The 25,000-nt window shown below is 41.1% G+C and overlaps 3 protein-coding genes and 1 long non-coding RNA gene across 6 annotated transcripts in view; 3 read left to right on the top strand and 1 right to left on the bottom strand.

Annotated features, from left to right (window-relative positions):
- Nucleotides 1-7,961: 7,961 nt before the first annotated feature.
- On the bottom strand, nucleotides 7,962-10,520 carry LOC147470386 (uncharacterized). Its single transcript, XM_086544227.1, has 3 exons — nucleotides 10,482-10,520; nucleotides 8,638-9,394; nucleotides 7,962-8,494 (listed from the first exon to the last, which is right to left on the bottom strand). Exons 1-3 carry the CDS (start codon nucleotides 10,518-10,520, stop codon nucleotides 7,962-7,964), a joined length of 1,329 nt encoding a protein of 442 aa, XP_086400353.1.
- Nucleotides 10,521-12,988: 2,468 nt separating this feature from the next.
- Nucleotides 12,989-15,564, top strand: LOC122245121 (uncharacterized). The gene is made up of 2 exons (XM_086544685.1): nucleotides 12,989-13,192; nucleotides 14,782-15,564. Exons 1-2 carry the CDS (start codon nucleotides 13,060-13,062, stop codon nucleotides 15,456-15,458), a joined length of 810 nt encoding a protein of 269 aa, XP_086400811.1. The 5' UTR covers nucleotides 12,989-13,059; the 3' UTR covers nucleotides 15,459-15,564.
- Nucleotides 15,565-16,279: 715 nt separating this feature from the next.
- LOC122243093 (uncharacterized) lies at nucleotides 16,280-17,602 on the top strand. Its single transcript, XR_006222357.2, has 3 exons — nucleotides 16,280-16,494; nucleotides 16,677-16,747; nucleotides 17,028-17,602. It is a non-coding gene; the product is annotated as an uncharacterized LOC122243093 (long non-coding RNA).
- A 261-nt stretch (nucleotides 17,603-17,863) lies between these two features.
- LOC122243091 (uncharacterized) overlaps nucleotides 17,864-25,000 on the top strand; it is an 8,388-nt gene continuing 1,251 nt past the window's right edge. The window contains exons 1-11 of one of the 3 annotated variants that reach the window (XM_043000562.2): nucleotides 17,864-17,959; nucleotides 19,368-19,538; nucleotides 19,803-20,303; nucleotides 20,875-20,976; nucleotides 21,157-21,294; nucleotides 21,434-21,607; nucleotides 21,710-21,904; nucleotides 22,059-22,206; nucleotides 24,246-24,436; nucleotides 24,603-24,706; nucleotides 24,997-25,000. The exon at nucleotides 24,997-25,000 is cut by the window's right edge and continues 1,251 nt beyond it. In XM_043000562.2, coding sequence (XP_042856496.2) covers nucleotides 19,386-19,538; nucleotides 19,803-20,303; nucleotides 20,875-20,976; nucleotides 21,157-21,294; nucleotides 21,434-21,607; nucleotides 21,710-21,904; nucleotides 22,059-22,206; nucleotides 24,246-24,436; nucleotides 24,603-24,706; nucleotides 24,997-25,000 — 1,710 coding nt within the window. In that variant the 5' untranslated portion in view covers nucleotides 17,864-17,959; nucleotides 19,368-19,385. Of the gene's footprint in view, nucleotides 17,979-18,784; nucleotides 18,924-19,367; nucleotides 19,539-19,802; nucleotides 20,304-20,874; nucleotides 20,977-21,156; nucleotides 21,295-21,433; nucleotides 21,608-21,709; nucleotides 21,905-22,058; nucleotides 22,207-24,245; nucleotides 24,437-24,602; nucleotides 24,707-24,996 lie in introns of those variants that run through there. The other 2 variants (XM_086544684.1, XM_086544683.1) reach the window with 2 other exon arrangements.

The raw sequence follows: 25,000 nt of genomic DNA, 5'->3' as shown, positions 1-25,000 counted from the left end.
TGAAGATTTCTGTCTTCATTCTTCTCTCTTCTTCGTTGAGAGTCGGTTGTGATGTGTTAGTCTTGAGCAATCATGACCTAAGCATCCGGTCTGGAGTTCGGCGTTAAACTTGGCCTTAGAACTCAGTCTTTGAACCCGCTCCTGAGAATTAACTTTACTTAAGGAGAGTGTAACAGAGATTAATCAACAATCCCACTAACATCTGTGAGGCATAACATCGAAAGTTTTCATGATATTTACCATAGTCACAGGCTCAAAAAGTAATAATAATTTATCACTTTATAAGTTTACAAAAGTTTTACATACCAAGTTAAATCTAAGTGCAGTGTTTTGATATAAAAAACTTTTACAATACATCTATTACTTATATTTATTGCCAGTAACATTGTAATACGTAATTTAAGAACAATCTTATCAATGTTGTATCATAATAGTTTGTGATTTCCCGTTAATGGCATGACAGAAATGAGTGCACTTACTTATAACGGGTTTAATTTGGTAAACGTGTCATGAGGGGACGTTACCCTTATGGCGATGAAAATGGCGCCTGAGGCAAGAGGCGAGGCAGGTGACATCTCGAGGGTAGGATAGCTAGAACCTCCTGCTCGTCCCCCGCAATAAGGAACCGCCTTGTCGTGGCGCGGGGGCTTGAACTCCTTCCTCGGAAGAGCCCGTCCTAGAATTGGCCAGTCTCTCCCTCCCGTTGAGGTGGCCTTCTAGCGGTTGATTCTCCGAGGAAGGACGACTAAGCGTTCCTAGGTGCTGATCTAGTAGGTGGGATCACACCCCCCCTGGTCCTCCCCCCAGGGGGGCACACACCTGCCCACGTGTTTGCCGTGCGTGGCGCCCCTGTGCGCTGGGAGACGGGAGTCCTGGAGGTTGAGCGATGCCGTGTATGAGTACGCCCTGCGGCTAGCAACACGCCTCTTTGGTCCTCTATTCCAGCAAGACGGGTGGCCTGATCTTGGCTCGATTAGGTCAATCGGCTGGTCTCTCTTTTGAGCTAGGCTAGGGTCAAGCAGCTCCTGTCTTGCAGGCAATCGCATGTATTTGCGAGTGCCATCAATGCGAGGCAGGGGTTGCGTATATCCTCCCACCACCCCTGTGGCTTCTGAGCATGGTCTCAGTGCACAGCTTCCCCTTGTTGGACTCCGTGGTGGGTGGGGGCGTGGGAGGATGAATTGAACACTCTATATATGGCATCCTTCTCTAAAAAAACCCTGACTGACCCCCACGTTGACGAACCGGGCACGAAAATGACCAAGGCTGTCACCTTGGAACCTTTTAAGGTCCTTGGAGACAAAAGTAAAAAGTTGGGAAAGGCTCTGGCGTCGGTTCAGAGAAAGCCTACCCAAGAGCCTCGGGCTGGACCCTCCAAACCAGCCCTTGGCACTGACAAGTCTCTGGCGTCGGTTCAGAAGACGAGTCAAGCTAAAAATGGAAGCCAGACAGGACCCTCCAACCCTGCTGGCCCCACTGCCAAAATTCCGGCGTCGGTTCGGAAGGCAGGCATTAAGCGTCCTCGGCCGGCTACAGACTCGGAGGGCGAGTCTGTAGCCCCGAGTCGGTTCCCCCAGTTTAGGGTTCCCCCTAAACCGGAAGGATTCGACAACGCTTATCAGATGGTACGGGCTCTGGAAACCCAGAGACAGTGCCGTCTGACGATTAGAATTGCCAAAGACAAAGGCATGATAATCATCCCTAAGGACCAGGCCACTCTCACCTTCCTCCAGGAGACTGACAAGCTCCAGGACGGACGGAAGGTGAGTTTGGCGGCCCTGACTTCTGATGAGAGGAAGTCCAAGATGGTGCTTCTTGGCTTCCCTCAGATGTATGACCTTGAGGTCATCACTGCCCATCCTAAGGTGGTGGGAGCTTCCCGACTTTCCAAAGGGAAGCACCCAACCAGGCAAGTCCTGGTCACCTTGAAGGGAGCCCCAGTATCGTCCCTGGACCTTGGTAATTGGGGCTCCTACAACCTCAGGACGTATGTCCCTGACCCGCTCCGTTGCTTCACGTGTCAGAAGTACGGACACCACCAGGCCACTTGCTCTGCAAAGCCGAAGTGTGGTGTCTGTAGTCAGGCACACAGCACGGAGGTGTGCCTCAAAGCACACAAGGAGGGCAAGCGGGACACTACTGCCAAGTGTCCCAACTGCCACAAAAAGCACCATGCCTGGAGCCTCGGATGTTCCGTCAGGAAGGAAGAGGCTCTACGGCGACAAGAGGTCGTTGCAAAACGACCGGACTTTGTTCCTGCCCCTCGAGGCACTTACGTCTGGGGGCAGAACAAAGGGGTAAGGGCTCCCCCCCTCCTAAGAGGAAGGAAGCACCGCCCAAAACAAAACCACCACCGGACACCTCCAACACAAAGGAGTTTCCGGCCCTGGTGGGTGTTCCAAGACGGAAACAGACCCGGAAGGGGTCTGGGAACACACCAAAGGCCAACCCAAGAGCGGAGAGTCAAACTCTGTTTACGGAGAATGACTTGACGCTCCTGCTGACGGCAGTTGTCACAGCAGTTGCGTCAGCATTGGGACGGACCAGTGAAGAGACGGAGAAGGCAGTCGAGGTCGCCGTCACGGCAATGACCCAGACTGTCGCTGCCCTGAAGGAAAGGGATGTAAGGCCCAAGGCCTCTACACCCAATCCAACTCAGGGCGAGACTCCTCTCCCCACAAACCCCCAGGGCGAGACTTGTCTCCCCACCCAACCCGCGGCCAAGACCACACTGGCAGAGCCTGAACCCAAACCCCAAAGGGCGAGGAAGCCACGACCATCCAGAGTGAAGGTCAAGGCGACCAGGGGTTCTCCACCTCCCAGGAGACCCAGCCCTTCAAATGGCTCGACCTGTCCTGACGACAGTGACGAGTCCAGTGAGGAAATCACGATCAGTGAGGAACTCACCAAGGAGTTGTCAGACTCCGAAATGTCTGACGTTACCCACACTGGGGCGTCAGACACTGAGACCGATTATGTCGACGTCATTGACGACGCAGACTTAATGGACTCAGATTAGCACAATGGCTCCTAATCTAAGCATACTGCAGTGGAATATCAACAGCTTTTCCCGGAGGAATGCCCTTCTCCACGCGATCGTGCGATCTCGGAACATTGACATTGTCATGCTCCAGGAGACTTTAACAGGAGACACTGTTCGCTTCTCAGGATATCATCCCTTTGTGTTGCCCTCTAATGAAGGCACCAGAGGTTTGATTACCCTCGTGAAGTCGAATATTCCCTGCTCCCTGATTGCCGATCCTGTGCAGTGTGGAGAAGGTGTTGAACTCCTAGCAGTTGAGATCCATATGGCTGGGGGTCTCCTCAAGCTGTACAATGTGTACAGCAGGCCAACCTGTAGGAGCTTAGATATTAGTGAAGTCTGTGCTGCTGCGGCACACGAGCCAATTCTCATAGGGGGAGACTTCAATGCCCACCACCCCATCCTGGCTCCCACGCGGAACCGGGATGCGGCAGGCTATCACATAGCCGCGGTGCTTGAGTCATGCCCCGAGATTGCTCTCCTCAACAACCAGGAGCCTACGCACGTTGGCGGGGGGTCCTTGACCTTACCTTTGTCACTGCGGCCTTGGTCGAGAGGATTCGTTGGTCTGTGGACAACACTGCCACGAGCGATCACTATGGGATAGTCACCACCATCTTGGATGCTGGCCCAGCCCCTGTGACCCAGCACAATCCTCGATGGAAGGTGGACAGGGCCAACTGGAAAGCTTTCCAGGAGGCCCTGGCCAGGTGCCTCAGAACCAGTGAATTCTCACATAATGATAATGTGGATACACTTGAGGCAAGACTAGTTAATGCCATAGACGAGGCAGCCTCAGAGACCACTACAAACACTCGTCCGTGGTCCAGGTGTTTTAAAGACGCCTGGTACTACAATGATGAGGTTAAGGAGGTCAACCACAGAATCAATATGTGCAGAAGACACTTCCGCAGACAGAGAACCCCTGAGAACCACGCTCTTTTGAGAGAGGCTCTCAGGGATGCTCAGGAAACTGCTAAGAGGGTAAAGCAGGAAAAGTGGCTGGAGTGGTGTGAGTCCTTTGGCCACCAAACCTCCCTTACAGAGCTGTGGAACCGCATCAGACGGGCCACAAATCGCTCAGCCCCCAGAATGACCCACCATGACCCGCGGTCGGAGGCGGAGAGACTGGCACTCGAGTTCTCTGCAAGAACAAGTAGCGCCGGTCTACCAGCAGAGTTGAGGGCATGCCAAGAGGAACTGCTTCCAGGCAGGCATGCCCTCATCAGAGAAAAGGCGGTCGAGCCTGATGATGCCGATGCCATGTTCTCTCTGAGGGAACTAAGGCGAACATATAAGACCAGTTCGCGGTCAGCCCCGGGTTGTGATGGGATCTCCTACCCATCATTTCCCACCTAGGACTTGAAGGTGAGCTTGCACTCTTGCATCTTATCAACAGGTCCTGGGAGACTTCCTCACTACCACAGTGCTGGAAGAGGGCTGACATAGTTCCCATCCCTAAACCAAAGGAGCCGGGTCGGTACCGCCCCATCTCTCTACTCAGCTGTCTGGGAAAGACGGCAGAGAGAATGGTACTGAACCGGCTCCAATGGAAGCTGGGACCTCCACATGAACACCTACATGGGTTCACAAGGGGTAAGAGCACTGCTCACAGTATAGCCACTTTACTGAGCACTGTCAGCAAAACCAGATCTGTCATTGTTTTCCTGGACCTGGAGAAGGCCTTTGAACTGGCGAGCCCACTTGCCATTCAAGAGGTCCTGATCCGCAAAGGAATCAAGGGCAGACTGCTTGCCTGGATTGGTGACTACTTTCGGGACAGAACTGCCAGAGTGAAGTTCCAAGGTCACCTTTCCAGGCATCTACCCCTGGAGAATGGCACTCCACAAGGGGGGGTCCTCAGCCCGGCTCTGTTTAACACCCTCATGTTAAGCATCCTCGACATTCCACTCCCAGTGGGGTGCAAGATCATCTCATATGCAGATGATCTGGCAATTATCTCTGTTGGGAGGAAGAATGAGAATTTAATCAGAAAGACCCAGCGTTGTCTGGATCTAATGTCTGAGGAATGCCGCAGAGTCGGGCTTAAGATCTCAGCAGCCAAATCGAAGGCAATGGCGCTGAAACAGGATGTCCGAGACCAAAGGCTGCGAGTCCAAGGGTTAGAGCTAGAGTGGGTTCATGTCTTCCAATACCTGGGTGTATGGGTTGACAGTAAGCTTACTTTCCGCTCGGAGGTTCAATATCTCCTAGAACGGACCAAGGCAAGACTCTCTGTCATGAGAGCTCTGTCAGGGCGGCGCTTAGGGGCTGGGCACCGTGTACTAAGATCCTTCTATGTGCACGCTGTCCGTCCCATTGTGGACTACGCCTCCGTCGCCCTGATTACGGTCAAGCCTGGACTACGGCAAAGGCTTGACGTCATGCAAAACGATGCCGCCAGGATCATTCTGGGTGCTCCTATATGGGCTAAGGTTGCTAACCTACTCTTGGAGGCCAACCTTTTCCCTCTGGACATCCGGATCGATCAGATGGCGGCTCAGTTTCTTGCCAAAGTCTTACAGTCCCCGTCGGACTCGCAGCTAAGACAAAAAGTGCAGCGTCGGCTCGTACAGAACCATGAACTCTTTGCCAACAACTCCTGGCTGTCTCATACAGCCAGGGTGTTGATACGCTTTGAGCTCAAGGAGACTCTGTTGGTCAAGGGCATGGACCTCCCCCACCCTGACTATGCCACAGCCCCGCCGTGGGCAAGATCCTTGATAGAGTATTCTGTCATGAACCTGTCAAGGAGAAAGACTCAGTACTCTCCGTCTTTTTTGAAGGCTGAGGCGGAGAGGAACATTGCAGAAATCACTCCACCAGGTAGTAAAACCTACTTCACGGATGGTTCTGTAGACCCCATTTCCCATACTGCAGGCGCCGGCTTTGCAGCAAGGGACGTAGCACAAGCTATGCGGGTGTCCGACAATGCCTCCTCGCTCCAAGCAGAGGCTGTCGCTATTATGGGAGCCCTAGCCCATGCAGCCCAGACGGACGGGCATGTTGTCATACATACAGACTCTAGGGCCGCCATTGACAGCCTGCAGCAAAGCACGCCCCTTGATAACGTTTACCTTCTGACCACGATTCTCACTATTGCTCAGAGAATCCTGGATCAGGGTAGACGCATTATCATCAACTGGATTCCAAGCCATGTTGGTATTAAAGGGAACGATGTAGCTGACAGGCTAGCGGAGGAAGGCAGGAAAAAACCCTTGAGTAATCTTGTGGTGCATCCTAGCCGAGAACTGCTAAGGCGTAAGTTGATGGCTGCAGGGCAGGTCGGTGCCCTGCAGCGCCACAGAGAGGAAGCGAGAACCTCCCCCTCGGCCAGCTGGTACTCAGACGCCACAGGCTATGAGTCGCTGATACTCTCTAACAGACTACCAAGGCGAGCCGAAGTCAGTCTTCACAGACTGAGATTAGGCTACCCTTGTGCGTGGCAAATCATACCCACCATTGGGCATGATGAGCGACGCTGCAGCCATTGTGGCACGCCGGACGCCAATTTAGAGCACTATCTGATGGAATGCGAGCACACTCGCTTCCTCAGGCAGGGCCCTGAGACGACAGCCGCTGGGTTGGTAAGGCGGCTATGCCTATTGCTTTCCCCGTGGCAACTGGAGCGCCTTCAGGCAATCCAACCGCCACGGTAAGCATTCAGTTATGATGATCAGATGAGTCAGCACTTATAGCTGGCAGAGGCCGGGCCGCCTCGTGCATATAGCCCGGGCGAAGGAAAGCCTTCGCAAATCTCTCTGAACTGAACTGAACTCCTGCTCGTGTTCCCCTCGGCTCGCCTAATGTCACCGTGTCGCTCTGGGCGTAGCCAGGTCTTTGTGCGGTCGCCCCTCACTTGACCACAAGGGTCCCTTTGTGTGACCTCTTTCATGACACGTCACCATTTTTACACAGAACGTTGGTTCTATTCTCTATTTTTTGTGACATTATCATTAACTTAAGATGTATTATCCAATACCAAGTAATTAGTAACATCACATTTCATTAGTCACCTATCGGCCTTCAAAATTACCGCTACTGGTATTCATTTTTCACATCTTATGACAGCACGTTTTCTGTTATACCGAAATGGGTAACCTCAGTAGATTACAATTCTGTGGTTCTTTTTTCTTAAAATAATTCTTATTTTACACTCTTACATAACCTTTGTACAATTTACAAAAGGCTATCTAAACTAAGTAATACTTAATATTAATTCACAAAGATGCTCCGGATCAGATTATGCAGGAGGGTCTTACAGGAAGTAAATGATACATAGTATTATTTACATATATTGACAATATCCTCGGTCACACATAGTGGGAAAACACACCAATTTCAATTTCTTAAACGGATTTCGGTCATTACTCATCTCCATAACATCCCGGTCACTACAGCACCAACTTTATCTTACATTATATATTCAAAAGCACGTAGTCTCAACGCCCTGTCAATACTTTATATGTTTATGTATGCAGATTAATAACAATCTCATGACAGATCATGTGAGCACGAACTATCATTAGCACCAAGGCTATGCACATCTCAGAAACAGTGCGAGGATGTGAAAAACAAGATGTTTCTTAAGTTTCTTCAATGATCCATTGTTTTTTTTTCTATGATTTTGTTTTTATATTTATATCTTTCACATGGAAGAGGGGATATTTTACCTGTATTTCTTTATTCAGAGCGGAGAAAAATATACATATCTATATTGTTTGAAAAAAAAAACATATAAATACTTTATGCAAAAAACAAGAAGACAATATGTCAACAGAAGGTAATTGAGACAGAAAGGGTGAGAGGAGGGCGTGTGGCCGTGTCGCTAATAACGGGGATGTAGGTGTAGGCATTAGTGGTGGATTTACCTTACCTTTGATACCTTTGATCCGCTTCGTCGAAACTCGACAGGCCATCAGAGTTGCTGACCACCCCAGAGAGCAGATGCTTCTCGATCGTTACGCCAGTCCAGTATAGAGTTGGAGTTCGGTGGTGTGAAACCCCGGATTGGCGGTTTGTCCGGCAAGGAAAGCATGAATGCCGTCATATGATGCTTGAAGCCATCATGCTTGGAGACTGCACGTATGTGCGAGGGTATACAGTTCCAAAGTCTAGGACTCATTACACTGAATGATGTCTCATAGAGAGTCTGGTGAGCCGCTGAGCTTTTTGTACGGACAGATGGAACCTTAGCCAGGGTACCCAATCTTGGGTTGACTATGAACTGTATTTCAAGGTCATTGGATGTGAGACCATGAAGGATCTTCCACATGTGCATGACAATATAGCGTTCTCTGTGTCTCTGAAGTGACATGAGGGAGAGGGGTTTCAGGCGATCCCAATAGTAGAGATGTTGTAAACCATGAGTCTTTGAAGTGAAAGTTCTTTGTACACCCTCCAGCTCCTGAATGTCATACACTTTCGCCGGATTCCAAAGAGAACAATACTCTAGGTGGTTACGGACTAGTGACTTATATAGTGTTAACATGACGCCAGTATTGCGAGAATGGAAGACACTGAATACCCATGCTGCCATCTTCCTCGCCTTATCACAACTAGATCGTATGTGTGATGTCCAGGGCAGATCATGCCCAGATCACGGAGCTGATCAACAGGAGTGAGTATGGTGCCAGTTGATGTTGTGTACTGGAACTGCTCATGGGCAAAGGGAAGCTGGTGGAGAGGATTACGTCTGTTGGCGAGATGACATATGTACTCAAACTTATCCTCATGTAATGCCATATTGTTTCTTGATGACCACTCAGTGACTTCGTCAAGATCAGACTGAAGCTCAGTAACATTGTGTGAATCACTGATGGATCTGCAAATTCTTGTGTCGTCAGCGAAACATCTTAACGTTGAATGTAACACGCAGCTAGCAATGTCATTGATGAATATCAAGAACAGTATGGGACCTAAAACTGTTCCTTGGGGGACACCACTAATAATAAGTGCAATGATATACATATGACCATCTACAACAACTTGTTGAGTTCTGTTCGTAAGAAAAGACTCGATCCAGCTGATGATTTTGGGATGAAAACCATATAGATGCAGTTTACTGATAAGAAGTTTATGGTCAACTTTGTCGAAGGCTTTAGCATAATCCAGATAAATAGCATCCATGTCGTCACCATTTGATAACGACTCGATGATGTCATCGAAATGATGGAGCAGCTGAGTAAGACAACTTTTACCGGATCGGAAGCCGTGCTGTCTGCTATTGAGAAGGTTGTTTTCTTCAAGGTGGGCAACCATCTGTTTCCTTAGAACTCGCTCATAGATCTTAATGACATGAGAAGTTAACGACACAGGTCTGTAGTTTCCCGCAATAGCGCGGCTACCCTTCTTTATTTAAGTATGGTGTAGGTGCTTTATTTTGTGGAAGAAACAAACAAACCTGGTGTCGCCAATAAAATACTCATGAAGTTTTCCAACAAATCTGGATGATAAATACACCTTTGTGAGAAGTGCTGGACAATATTTGCAGCATTTAGATAGAAATCTGTGCACTTTCTTGGGAGACGTTGCCACTATGTATCTTATATTCCCATCTAAATTGAATACAGCTTACCATATGCTTGAAATACTTACCTAATATTGTCTGCAAGTTTTGAATATTTTGAATATTGCTGATAAGAATTTACCCTGCAAATTATCTCTTAAATGAAATACAGCAACCGCTAACCGCCGCTGACCCTGAATGACACGTGTTTCCCCTCTGTCAATCAGTAAACTATTGGAACTGTGAGCGACGAGAAAATGACTTGTTCATCTGGGTTCATGTAAGTGCATGTATTTTTTATACGTTTACAACAGGGAATGTACAGTATAAGTACTCGTGGCGTTTCCCAAAAAGCCATGGGTCGTAATTAAGATTCTGCATTTATGTGACAAAAGACAAGAACAAAAGAAGAGGGGATTCAGATAGAGCACAGATGTACAGCAAAGCAAACAAGAAGTCAAGACAAATGGAAAATACCAAGGAAACTTGGATTAAACAGAAGTACACAGATATTCACTAAAGCTTGGACAAACAAATAGCACAAAGAAGGCACATCAAGTGATGAAAGACACCGCCGCAGCAAAGGAAAGATGACTCATATCCAGAGCAAGTCAGGGGAGAAAAAACAATATTGAACAGATGGGCAAAATGAACAACTATTCAACCATAAGTTCACGATGCAAAAGTGTTGAACTATTCACAAGTCAGATCAGAAACTGCCTCAAAACACATTCTGTGTGAGGACACTGGAGGATGGGAGGTCAACAGGAATCAACAGGACTAAGTCAAGCAGAAGGAAAAACAATGATAACTGCTGTCATCTCCATTTGCACAGCATTCGGTGCACAGGTGGATGACCAAGCCCCTAGAAGCAGTCTCTAATTGTTGCACTGCTTAAGAGAAATGGTAGCTAACACAAAACTACCGTACCATCAACTTAGTCATCCAAGGTGCCATGCTCAAAGCCATATTGAAGATACCATTATTGCTGAAGGATAGGCAGGTTTCATAACAGGACGTGGCATCACTGACCTCTTACATGTTTTTATTTACGTCATGAAGATATTTGTCAGGATATTGCACGCACGAAGAAACTTATCAGAGTCGGTGAATAGCCATATGACAAAGCCACAAGCGCCATCCTCCTGAATGGCAGCAGTGGCAGCAAGTTCTGTGCATCAGATATATCACCTCTTCAATGTATACATGGAGAGAATCACGGTTAATGCTTTGAAATATCTTTGCGTAAGAACAGGTACCAGCATGCCTTCGATGGCCTTCCGGAAAAAAAGAATTAGCAGGCTAGTACGGTGGAACATCTTGGTAATATAGCCACTGCTCTTGGCATGGAGATCAATGCTTAAAAGTTCAGGCTCACTATAATAACAACTCCTAAAGCATCACATGTGATAGAAAAATCTAAGGGTGAGCCTAGAAGAAGTGAAGAACTTCAAACACTTCGGCTACATTATATCCGATAGGAGGATCACAGCCTGATATTTTGGTATTGGCTACTCAAGCAATAGCTGTGCTGTCATGATTGCAAAACATCTGGAGGGACAAAAACACCTGTTTGCGCTCAAAGATTACTTATCTACATATTCTTACCTTGTTAGTCTTCCTTTATACCTTCGGACTAGGACTATCATGAAGCTGTGAAGAAAGATTAGATGCCACAGGGAAAACTGAGATTTATATACTGAGCATGTGACAGATGAAGAAAGCTACAGAAAAATCCAGCCTGTAGGAGGACCTCATGACGATCTAGCAGTCATCAATAAAAAGGAAGTTAAGATGGTACAGACACGTCACTCGCCAATCAGGATTTGCAAAGAACTTCCAGGGAACCAGCAAACAAGGACGAGAGAAGAGTTGGGAAGATTACATCAAAGAATGGGCAGTCATGAACCTGGCAGACTCCTAAAGACCGTTTAAAAACAGAGAGGAGGGTGGTAGTTGTATCCTTAGTGGTGCCACAAAGACGTAAGAAATCAAGTGATGAGAATGAGTAAGTACACTTGCACGCCAACCCATGTGTTTATTAATATGAAGCATGAAGTAGCTACTCAAAGGAGCCCAAAATGGTGATGTTGTACCGACAACCAATCAGATGAGCTGCAATAGCTAGAAGGTATACACAAAACCTTTACTGTACCTGTGTTGATATACATCACAAACAGAAACAAAATTTATCTTTAACTACCGCCCTCCAACATAAAATTCGTCTTGGTAATTTACAATATAATATTTTCCTAATGCGAAATGTGATCAGCATGACCTTTAAAAAGGGAGGATGTGTGGGGTCGTGTGACAGGATGACTTAGATCTATATTTTTTTTACAGTACAAATAATATCTTCAGTGACCGGCATATTTAATAAATCACTAGACTTACCCTCGTGATTCATCTCGCACGATAAACCGAGCATGAAAAGGAATCAAACGAAACATGTTCGTTTTCATACGCTCAGTAATTCATCTCGTATTTCTTGTCCGTTAACAAATATCATGTCACAAAAGTCATGTTACCATAGGCACGTCATTAGAGGGAGGAGCGAGCGAGAGAGGGAGGGGGAAAGAGAGCGAGAGTGAGATATAGATGATTATAAATACATAGATAGATAGATAGGTGGATGGACTGATGGATAGATAGATAGACAGATAGAGATACAGATATATATGTGCGTATATATATGTGTATATATATATATATATATATATATATATATATATATATATATATATATATATATGTGTGTGTGTGTGTGTGTGTGTGTGTGTGTGTGTATGTGTGTGTGTGTGTACGTATATATGCATATATAAATGTATATGTATGTTTGTATATATTACACACACACACACACACACACACACACACACACACACACACACAAACACACACACACATACATATATATATATATATATATATATATATATATATATATATATATATATATATATATATATATATACATACACACACTACCTTCGTTTTTGACAAGACGCCTTCATTTCCCAAAGCTCTATCGTGTATTCAGTATGTATTGTCGTTAACACCACAGGGTAAACGACGAGCGTATTCTACGCTGTCCTATAGTTGCTTGTTATCTTTTTGATCAAATGTCTGGGGAGAATGGAAATATTTGTGATACATAGATACAATATAAATTGATATGACGCCTAATACTGTCAATAACACATAATCTATACATATCTCGCTTACACAAGCCGGGTATCACGACTTACTTCCGGGTTCACACCAGACGAGAGCTCAGGAGCACCCGCTGCGTTTCCACCAAGCGAGTCTCGTCTCGTCAAGTCACTAGAGTCAAGGCGCGTCATGACTCGCCTCCCCAGTTCACATTTGATTTATATGGATTTGACGAGAGGCCGTTCCCACCAAGCAAGTCTCGTCACGTCTCGTCGCGTCGCGTCGCGTCGCGTCACGGATAGGGTTTGACCCATTTGTTCATCAGTCACAGCTTGTCAGCGGTGGTGTGAACATCATGAAAATCGAACTCCTGATTAACTTAGTCCGAGAGCGACCTGCTATATATGATGCAAGTGATTCCAGGCACCGAGATCGTGACGTCATAGCTGCTCTCTGGGGGGAGGTTGCTACTGAATTGAAATGTACAGGTGAGACAAAAAATTTATTCATTATGGACTACTGTTAAGTACTATAGGCCATATATATATATATATATATATATATATATATATATATATATATATATATATATATATATATATATATATATATATATATATATATATGTATGTATATATATATATATATATATATATATATATATATGAATGAATATTATCCCTGAAGCCTACTTCTGACTAAAATTCGTGGTATATCCCTATATAGTTAAACTGTTCCTTTAATACAAATGTCAAATTACCACTTCCTTTGCTTTTCTTAATTAAATAAATAGTGAACCTTGCGAATATGACAAGTGTACCCTACTTGGAAAACAGGATGAAGTTTGGCATAATGGATGTAATTGTGGAGAACTGAATAATTATGAATGTGTGTATATGTAGTGTATGTGTGTGTGTGTGTGTGTGTGTGTGTCGTCCAAATGGTTAATGGATTATTCTGTCTTGCCACTCAAGAGCTCCACCTGGGGAAACAAAATAATCTTTCAAGATGTCACGAACTGACATCGCTTCAGCTGTAGGCCTTGTACTTGTCATTGCTATTAGGCTTGTGCTTGAACAATGGGAGTCTGTTTCATGACCATCATTATCATTTGGCAAGTAGCTAGAATTATTTTCACGTTGAATGAAGTTATGAAGTACACAGATGCTCTTCACCAGTGCTTCTGCTACTTCAACACTGGTCTTCATTGATGTCTGAAGTACACCAATTTTTTTTAGAAAACATTCCGAAGGTGCACTCTACTGTTCTCCTAGCTCTGCTTATCCGATAGTTATACATAGTTTTGGAATAATCCAAGTCCTTTCTAGGGTAAGGCCTCATCAAATTAGATTTTAAGGGAAATGCTTCGTCCCCTACTAGAAAGGTATTTTGGTTGTAGTATTTGGTATTTCACATGATTGTGGAATATCTAATTTTTTTGAGAGAAATTGCTTTCCCATATTTGACTCAGTGAAAACTGAGCTGTCACTGTTTCTTCCATATGACCCAACATCTATCAGTGTGAAACAACAGTTGGCATCAGCAATGGCTAGGAGAACAATAGAGTGATACCCTTTATAATTGTAAAAAAGGGATCCTGTTCCAGATGAACATTTTAGCCGACAATGTTTGGCATCAATAGCCCCAACACAGCAAGGAATATTACATTTTTCAAAATAATTCCTAGCTATTTCTTTCCATTGGTGTTCATTCGGCACTGTCATATAGTGTGGCTGTAAAGTTTCCCATATGGCGTTGCAAGTTGTCTTTACAATCCTGTGCCCAGTAGTCTTTCCAACACGAAACTGGTAACCAAGTGAAGCAAAAGATTCACCTGTAACCACATGCCTGGAAAGAAATATGATAACAATCGTTAATTACACTCATATGTACAATAACAAAGCGTTCAATAGTGAAAGTCATTACCATGAAATGTATTCCTGTAATTTACTACAATACTTCACATTACAGATACGGGACATATATTATAATTGTACAGTACGACACAGTGCTGATATAATACTATATGAGGCTACTCATTAAGATACTAAATTCTTGTTGATCTCTTCTATTACAGAAGCCGACTGCAAGGAGAAATGGCGCCACCTCCGCAGCAACTTTATGAGGGAAAAGAGAAAGTTGATGAAATTGCCATCTGGATCAGCAAGTAGCCTGACAAGGAGATGGGCGTACTACGATGCAATGGAGTTTCTGCTCCCTCATGTGACTCCACGACCGACATCTTCAAGCGTCCCTACTCCTATGGATGAAGACACTTGCCACGAAATGGAAGATGCACTCCAAAATTCTTCACACACTCCTGACATCGCAGTGCAAGACAATGCATCTCCTCTAGAAGGTACTGCAAGTCAAGTTTGTAATGATGCCAATGCTGCAATGCCTAGGCCTACATCAAAGCCTTCTTCCACCAAAAAACGCAACAGGAGTGGTGAAGAGGAAATGTATATGCGTTTTCTAAATGAAATGAAGCAGTTGAGAGAAGAGGCATCTTCACAGAATGACCCAGATCGGCAGTATCTCTTGAGCTTACTACCCATGATGAAGAAACTGTCGCCATCTGATAACATTGATATCAGGATTGAAATTTGTGAAATCTTTCGGAGGAAACTGTTTCAGCCCATCCGCACTGACCAGTATGGCTACCGGACTACTAACCAGAATCAGTCATTCAGACCATCATCATCTGCATCCAACGAAAGCGCCACTTATGCAGAGTATTCTAGCTCGGAATAGGGTGCCCTCTGAGCAGTAATTTCATTTCTTGACTTTGTCTGGATGTATTTTTCACGTACCGGCAGGAACAAATTATGATAATTTTATTTATTATTGTCAAACTCATAAGCAGTATTTATAATTATGTCTCTCTCTCTCTCTCTCTCTCTCTCTCTCTCTCTCTCTCTCTCTCTCTCTCTCTCTCTCTCTCTCTCTCTCTCTCTCTCTCTTTGTTATGCCCATTAAACACGCCAAAAGTGCTTGTTGACTTTGTCTGGATGTATTTTTCACGTACCGGCATGAACAAATTATGATAATCTTATTTACTATTGTCAAACTCATAAGCAGTAATCATAATTATTAGAATTTTCAATAAATATTCTTTACCTTATAAAAATGGCCATTCTTTCTTCAACTCCAATTGCACGCCTGAAGTTAGTGTTTCTTTTCTTTGTGGAAGGTCCAGTCATGTCCACGAGCTTCTTGAAGTTTTCATGTGTCATCCTGAAGTAGTTGCAGAATTTTTCTGGATGGTTCACCAGGTCTGGGAATAAATGGCTGAAGCTTCCAAAATCTGGTCTTTTGGCATTTAGTTCATGGATCCAGATCGTTTTTTTCCCCTGCGTCTGCGACGACGAAGCAACAATACAGCAACTACTGCAGCAAGCAATTGTGCGTCCATCCTCTTTGAATTCTGGCGGGGAACTGTGCAGTGAAACCCGCCAGTTATCGCATTGGCATGACGAGGGTTGACGATGTTGGTGGAAACGGGATTTCGTCAAGTCATCACGCGTCAAATGACTCGCTCTGATTTGACGAGACGATTAAACGAGACGCGGATGAGGACGGTTAAAAGTTTTGAGTATGACCGTCGGAGCTCGCAGTTCGACTTAAGACATGCGTGGCTTGCGGGGCTTACGACATCGTAAGCTGTTTTGAGTCTGAAAACAATTCCTGACAGTACAAAGGATGGCCACTTCTCTCTGTTCCATGCTTGAGTTCAGACGCTTCTTCATGTTTTTTACAGGATTTTCTAGTAAATATACATCAACTTTCAGTGAGTATACTGTACTGTGGTTTTTAGACAGATTATACAAAATACTTAGTTTGTAATTAATTAATTCAAGTTACTCACATGATTTTTCTTTGATAACCTGTGCCACCGGATTGTTTTCTATACTAGTGTTAGGGTATACTAAAGTGTTCCATTCCTAACTAAGGTTATATTTATCTTTCCAGGCTATCCATCTTCTGTAGTGCCTCTAGTATTACTAGTCGGTGTAATTGACCATTCCTGCATCTTACTTCTGGTAATTTCAAGACAACTTCCGAATTTCAAATAGTATTTGGTTCTCTTACCCTATTTTGAATGACATGCTAAAAGCTCAAATGTGATTGGCCTTATACACAAATAATATTTTGAGATTTTTGGGAAACCATTTTCTTTTTTTGTTTTATTTTAGTATATTAGAGAAATAAACTTACACAGTATAGAAAGGGATATCTGAATTTTCTGAGTTTAGGATATTGTGTTGCTCTGTTGTGTAGCTTTCTCTCGGGAAATATGCCAAAATACAATAATATTTGCAGGCCAAGATGTCACCTCAAGCGAAATTCCAGGATGCCTAGCTGACGAAGCCTGCTGAGTTCCAGCTGTGGCTTGCACGTGACGATGATGACTCAACGAGAGCCTAATGTATGTTTTGCAAGGCCGAGATGGGCACAGCAATCTCGACGCTGAGGCAAGACCCACTTTGCAATCTCCCCTTTGCACTGGCGGAGCCTCTCGATGAGTTGCAAAGGCGAATGTTTCCAAACTCCGACAATGCCCAGTCGTTAAACATTAAAAGGACCAAGTTCAACGAGGTCATGAAAGCGTTAAGCAAAATGGCGAGTGAAGATTTGGCCTCGAAACTTAGGACAAATAAATTTTCTATTATCGTTGATGAGACGACTGATGTGAATACCATGAAATGATTAGCAATCAGGTTTCCATGTTGGATATGATTGATATTTTTCAGAGACGCACTGTGGGGTCTATAGGTGAAAATCTGTATGAGTTAATATTAGGGTGCTTGCATTATCATACCATCCCTCTTGAAAATCTTGCAGCAAACATTATGGGCTAGCAAAACTCGCTCTGTAGCAGACTGAGGGCATCCCAGGTATAACAATATTTAATTGCACATCTCACTTTCTCCACCTACATGATTTTCCATTTTTGTTGTTGTAAATGCTTTTTATCTTTGTATTTATATTAATGGATTATTATGTTTCATACATTCATTATGTTATATTTGTTTATATTTATATTATATTGAAAAATGAATTATTGTTGCGCCATGTTTTGTTTTCATTCTAAATATAGTTGTTACCCCTGCATATCTCAAAGAAAACCATTATATGACGTCATAATTCCCTATCCAATCATAGCTCGAGAATGATAGCCAATCACCGCTCTGAGCGCTCTTCGTAAACAAGAGACGAAAATTCCGACAGCACAGCGTCGCACTGACAACATCGTGAGCGACTTTTGAAAATGTATTGCTGGCGCGTCAAACCTGCTAAATAACTTCTTTATTAACAATTTGCATAGGAAGTGCTCTGAATGATTTTTTTTTATATAATTTTCGTTCTGTCTACTTCATGCGTTATTTTTCTTGTATTTTATGGCTGTCCAAAACTAACTTATACCTCCCCACTTGGTACATTTTCACGGGATGGGGAGAATTGTTGATTAAATTACCTAGTTTTGGGTTTTGGTTAGGTTAGTTATCTATTCAAAGCAGGATTGTGAAGAAAACTTTGAAGTGATTGCTGGAGAAATGTCATTAAACTATTATTTTTCAGTAGCAACATCAACTCATTCTGTTTAACTTCAACCCGTTTGTTTTCAATAATACCATACTGAAGTACAAGACTTTAGGTACATATTATTTCTATGCAGAATGTTTAGGACTAATTATCCATTTATATTATTAATTTCCTATTTAACCGAGGAAGACAAAGCAATGCTGTCATTTCTGTGCTCTGGCAAAGTTCAACAGACTTCCACCCATGTTGATTGATTTTTTTTTTTAATCTCACAGTAACATGCCATGGAACTTGATAAGCGTACCTTAATTTCTCTAGAGTGAAATGTGTTGAAAATACATTTTTTTCATTTTCAGTCTAAGATACCTATTTTATTATTATTCATTTGTTATTGTTATTATTATTAGCATTATTATGATTTTAAATTATTTTTTTATGTTTTAGTTTTACATCTCAAAAACAAATGATACAATTTTTCAATACTCAAGCCTTTGGGTCTCCAGCAGGTTAGAATAAAAGGGTAAAATTTAGAAAATGCAATGTCAAAAAAATCCCAATAGAATGAAATTGCTTCTTAAATCAATATGAACACATATAGTTCCAAGAGAGAGACATCCTCCTATACTGTAACCATACTGTTGCTCCTGGGTGATAATCTCTCTTCCTATTATGGTGATTAATTACAATGCTTGGTTGATAGAATTAGGTGTGGTACCAAGGTTGCAGCCATTAAATTCTCAGGAATTCCAGATTCACATAAATGGCCTGATAGCAATTTCAAACAATGATAATTTTTAGCTGAATTTATTCGAGTTTATTGCATATGATCACAAAACTTCATAGCTTCATATAGACACCAAAATGGCCTTAATAATACAACCTTTACCTCCAGAACTATTAAGTTTACTGAGCTGCTTGTGAAACAACTTAAAAATGTCCTCCTATCATTAATTTAAGATTACCTATGCATTGTAACTAACAATGCCTGTGTTGAAATTTTGCAAGGAACATTGTGAAAACAGAACAGGTTTTGCCTTATCCTGTTATATCCTTGAAGCTTGTAGTATACCATTATGTAAATGTGACAATTTAATGTGATTTGCTTCATTTCCACAGGTTGAAATATCCTTACAAATGGAGTCACACAAAGAACAGTACACATGGTACCAGCTTTCGCCAAGACACCTTGAGCATAGAGTTCACATCCCAACTGCTATCACTCTCCATAAACTGGTCCCAAAACCTACAACCTCCATGTCACAAGTACAGTCAGTTCATACGTACAAGGTAATGGCTGTAAAGGCTTTACATTTTTTTGTTTCTGTTGTTTATCAATTGATATGTGTTTTGTATCTTTGGGATGTATCAAAGCATGTGGTTAAATATTATGCTGGATTTTGTAAGTCTTTGATTATGATATAGTATAAAATTAAGATAAGCAAATAGATAATTTTCATGACCTATTATGATATTTTTCCTATAAAAGTGTTGATATGTAATTTACTTGTCTTGAGCCTGTAAAAATTATATGAATATTATCAAATTTTTAAGCATCTGAGTCAGGAAGAGATTGAGAAAGCACAAGCAAAGGCAAGAAATTTCCTGATTCAAGCAAAACTGTCCAAGAATTCTCAAGCACCAGCAGCATCAGAAATAAAAGCAGGAAGTGAAGACACTCTTGCCAAAGAGAATGATAGGGATCCAGCAATCAGAGAAGCAAGTGTGCCAAAAGTTCAGAAGACTAAGGAAGGAAGTGTCAAAGTCATAAGTGGCAAAGAGGGAAAGTCCAGCAAGCCCATATCAAAAGAACAGCCTCAAGCAAAGAGACCAACATTGCCTGTATTCAAAGGGATTGGTGAAGTTGGCCTTCGAACACGCCAAATCTCAAGGCTAGCACCACAGATCACAGCGACACTGAGAGATCTGAAGAGTATTCAGATGCAACCTGCATCAAAGGATTTCATTGCCCCTCATGAAACTGAAATAAAAAAGAGGAGATGGGAGGATTTTCTGCACTCAGCTGGCAGGATGCTGTTCTCATTAAAGAGAGAGGTATAGTGTTATTTTCTCAGGCTGTTGATAGTAATACTGAATTGTCAAGCTGATTTGTGGAAATTATTTATTTTTTTAGCAAAGCATATTAAGATCAATAATAAAAACACTGAAAACCAATAAACTTTGTATGTGATTTGGATTTTCAACTATATTACCCTCTTGTGTAGGATAAGTTTCCATAACAGTAAGTTTCTGTGTTGCTTACTTAATATTTTGATAGAGATCTCTCATTAGCATTACAACAAATCACAAGCCTAAAATGCAAGGAATTGCAAACTAACAATTTGTCTTGACAGAATAAAATGTTACCATTACCAGGTAAAATATGATGCAATTTATGGAATGGGGTATGACATATATTTTGTGCCTGCGTGGGACTCTAAATGAATGTTACGGACAGATGCAGTGTGGGTGCAAGAAGTTTAGATTTCTTTCCAGTATTTTGGGCCTTATACACTTCTTCACCATTAGAGTCATTACTGGTCACCATAAACATTGATGTGACAAAAGAAATTAAATGATGAATCACTCAGGTACCTTTATGTAATGTAGACATAATTTTTTTTAGATATGCCTATTGGAAAGATCTTTTGTGCATGGAGAGAGGAACAATAGCAAGAATTTAAGAATTATGGCCACATCTACTCGCTCTCTACACAAGCTTTTGTTGGTAAGTCTACACAATATATGTATTTGATGCCTTAGTCATGTGTCTTGGATGAAACATCAGATCAGAAGAGTTCACTACAAGTTATTCTACAAACTTTCAGACGAAACATTTGTGAAAAGGCAGGGTAAGGTATTTCAAAAAGTATATTCAATTGAATGCACTTTTTTTCTCAATGAACAGGCTTTGAAGACTCATGCTCAAACTGCTTTCACATCAGAGCCAGGCAGAAGACTACATGCAGAACTTATATTAGCATCTCAAAGATTGTTTGAAATACTGAATGTAGTAGGAATCAGAATACCAAAGACAAAATATCAGGTATGTGCATCCACAAATTTTATGAATTTTGGCCAAATATAAATATTATATTGATATGTATCATATTACTTTGCTAATAATTTTAGTTTGCAACTTTCCTGACTGATAGTTTTTAATAGATTCTATTTGTCCCCCTTAGACAACCAAGTCTTTAGTTTTGGAAATCCCTGAGGACAGCAGCACCGAGTCATCTTCTGAGATAGCCACTTCAGATGTGGATTCTAATCTTGCATCTATCTTAAATCCAAATTTTGTGAGGGAAAGAATAGCTTGTCTTGCTGACCAGAAACTGAATAAGAAAAGACGGAAAAAGGTAAGATTTTAGATGCATTTAATGATCATTCTTTTGTGAACAAATTGCAGAAGAAATTATAGAAAGACCCAATATAAATTTACACATATTCCTCTTTAATAGCAAGGATACAGACCAGAAAGTCCACCAAAAGATAAAGAGAGGAGAAAGGAAATAACAACAAATATCCTACAGGATAATCCAGAAAGTACAACAAATAACATCCCAGCCTCTTGGAAATATAGACATTCCAAAAATGTAACCATTGCCTCGACACCAAAGACTAGACAGGGGAGAAGACCTCAGCATATGGGGAAAGTAAATGGATCAAACTGCTTGCCTTTTTATGGACGATATTAGTGATGATGATGGATGATATATGTATTTTTTGTATAAAGAAAATTACTTTTTAAGCTCCTTTCAAGTTCCTTTCTTATTTACAGTTTGCCTTAAAAAATTATTTCCTTTCCAGCCCGAAAAACAGAGAGCTGAAAATAAAGTTCAGAAAAAGACAATTGAGAGAGAGTCAAAGAAAGAAGTTAAAAACACACAGAGACCTTTGCTATATAAAGGAGACAAGAAACAGTTGGAGAGAGTACAAGATCAGCGACAATCTGATGGTAAATCTAATCTCATGGTAAATGTAGATTTACAAAAAAAAATATCAGAACAAATTTAAATATCATCATATGATCAGCTGCAACTTTATATTTTGTTTGTTGGCAGTAATAAGATTTGAATAGTTTTGCTTTAATCTTGGTTAAGGAGCTTTAAAAGTGGCTCTCAATGCAAAATTTAACATTATTAAGATGCATTTATTTTTATATCCTCCAATAAGAGATGGGGGTAGGAGTTTTGCCCCATCAAAGTGGAAGAATATATATATATATATATATATATATATATATATATATATATATATATAATATATATATATATATATTTTTTTTTTTTTTTTCCCACTCTTTTTTTTTTTAATCCAAATGAGGGTTAAAAACAAAAGTATATATTGATTTATATATACATACATACATACATATATATATATATATATATATATATATATATATATATATATTTATTTTATTTTATTTTTTTTCTCTCTCTCTCAGGAGAACAAAAATTATTTTTTGTAAAACCTAGTCTTACAGAATATTTATTGATATAGTAATACACAAGGAATATGTTTTTTAATTTTTTAGGTTTAGGATGAAGGAATATGCATGTTTTATAGATTTTTCTTCTCTTTTTTTTGTCTTTATCTAATATTCAATTTTTTTTTTTTTTAATGGGGCTCTTTTATCAGCTTTAGATATCTCTAGCAGACAAGAATACTAGAGTGAAGACATGAAATTGCTATTCCAGAAAATAAAACTGAAAATCTAATGAAGAAAAAATATGTCAACCATACAGTGGTACCAATGAAAATATGTTACAAATATATTCCTTCACCGTACCAAATTGTAGTAAATATATTTATTTTTCATTAAAGTGTATTATAATTTTTAGTGGAAAAGGGTACTGTTGCCCTCAAAGAATATCTCCTTCACAAATTGAATTAGAAGGGTCCATTACTAAAGTTGTGACCACAAAATTCCTGTAACAATCTCCAACTTCTTTTTTTCTCTTTTCTTTTTATCAAAAACAAAATGACTTTTTTATTGAGTTTTTCAATCTTTATCAGCCAAAAAAAGGAATAAATGTTTGAATTCACTGTTCCCTCTGCAAAAAACAGATAAGGTAAAGGTGGTCCCCTTAAGGTCTTTACTTGTATATACTGCCAAAATTTATGATTTAATGGTGAAAAACCGTATCAAGATCAGTAAAGTAGTAATATAGGAGACTAGATTGTCATAAATATCTATGAGATTTACCTTCTTGCCTCTTATTAGCTGTAAATTTCTTACTATTGCATTTATTCTGAATAAGATGCTACATACAATAAAATATAGCTTTGGTATTAGGTAGTGAAAAGTTTTGGACATACTTTATTATGAACATTATTTTTGGTGATGTACATATTGAATTTTAGAATGTATGTAGATTAAATTATTATGGAAGGTTTTATGCACCTACTTCTATTTTCTATTACTACAAGATAAAGTATGATTTTATTTATTTTCTTGTGTTTAATGTCTTATTATAGAATCATTAACCCATTGCGGTGGGGTGCCACAACATACATGAAGCATGAGTTTTTGGCCTGTCGGTGGGTGTCGTGACTACATAACAATAGTCGTTATACCACATGTTACCTGAAGCTGACGCACTCTGAAATAAAACCCATTTGGGGAGTGTGCAAGTAAATCTATTCCTGTCTGGAAAGAGTTAACCCTTCTATGACAGGCCACATCTTAAGATGTAGAACCTGGGGTGGGCTGTTATATTCTAGACTTATGATGTGATGTATGAATCTGTATGGTATAAAAGCACTGTGATACTAATTATCAGTTGGTTTGAAGGCCTGTTTAGAAAAGAAAGAGAATAAATCTGCAGTATAAAAGGGATCCCACCCTATGAACCATTCCTGCTATGAAAAGTTAAATGTAAAACCTTTCTGTATGAAACGGAGAAATCTAGGCATCATTTTTATTTCTAAGGTCTAAGAACAACATCATATGATTTTTTTTATTTTTTTTTATTTTTTTTTTTTTTACAGATGAAGTAGTTGCAAGACCAGAAATTGAAATCAACAGTGCTCCTGATTTCAATAAGAGAATGTCAGCATCATCATCCCCTAAACCCGTTCATCACAGCACCAGGAAGGTGGTCAGTGAAAAGCATCTGGTCGAACGAACTGCTGATGCTGTTGTTGACCGGCTCATGCCTTTGATTGGTCAAGAAAGCAAGGTAAAATCATTCATGTGTGTTGATGTATTGAAAGTTTATTGTAAGAGTTTTTATCACTATCATCTTTTCTTTTTTGTTTTTTTAGTCCTAAGGTTAATGTAAATTTAGTCAAATATTTGAGTAGATTAGCCATAAGTTCAGATCTTCTTTTTCTTATCTTTAACAGCTCCAACAGCAAAAGGATGACTCTGTTGGATCTGCCACTATGCTAGACTTCAGTGATCCTTCAGTGCAACAAAAAGCCAATCAGATTCAATTTTTGTTAGACAGGTAAGCATTCTAGGATATAGCATATGCTATCTAAACTGGCATTATTTAGAAGTATATTTGGGAAAACAGTGAGAGAAAAATAAATAAACAATTGCAGGTGAGAAAAGTTTCTATAGTGATGTAGATTATAAAACTCTCTTTAAACCTTAGGTATAAAATATCATTTTTGAAAATTTGTAGCAAGCAACTCAAATGATACCATGCAAAATGAATATTCTACTTTCAAAGGTTTTAAGTTTTAAAAATCTTGATTACTGCAATGGGCTTGACTCTTAATTTGAATTATACAGGGTC

This window comes from Penaeus japonicus, unplaced genomic scaffold, assembly GCF_977035675.1.
Source record: "Penaeus japonicus unplaced genomic scaffold, GWHDUDI00000001_assembly GWHDUDI00000015, whole genome shotgun sequence".
Lineage (NCBI taxonomy): Eukaryota > Metazoa > Arthropoda > Malacostraca > Decapoda > Penaeidae > Penaeus > Penaeus japonicus.
The sequence above is the reverse complement of the archived record's forward strand: the minus strand, read 5'-3'. Positions and strand labels throughout refer to the sequence as shown.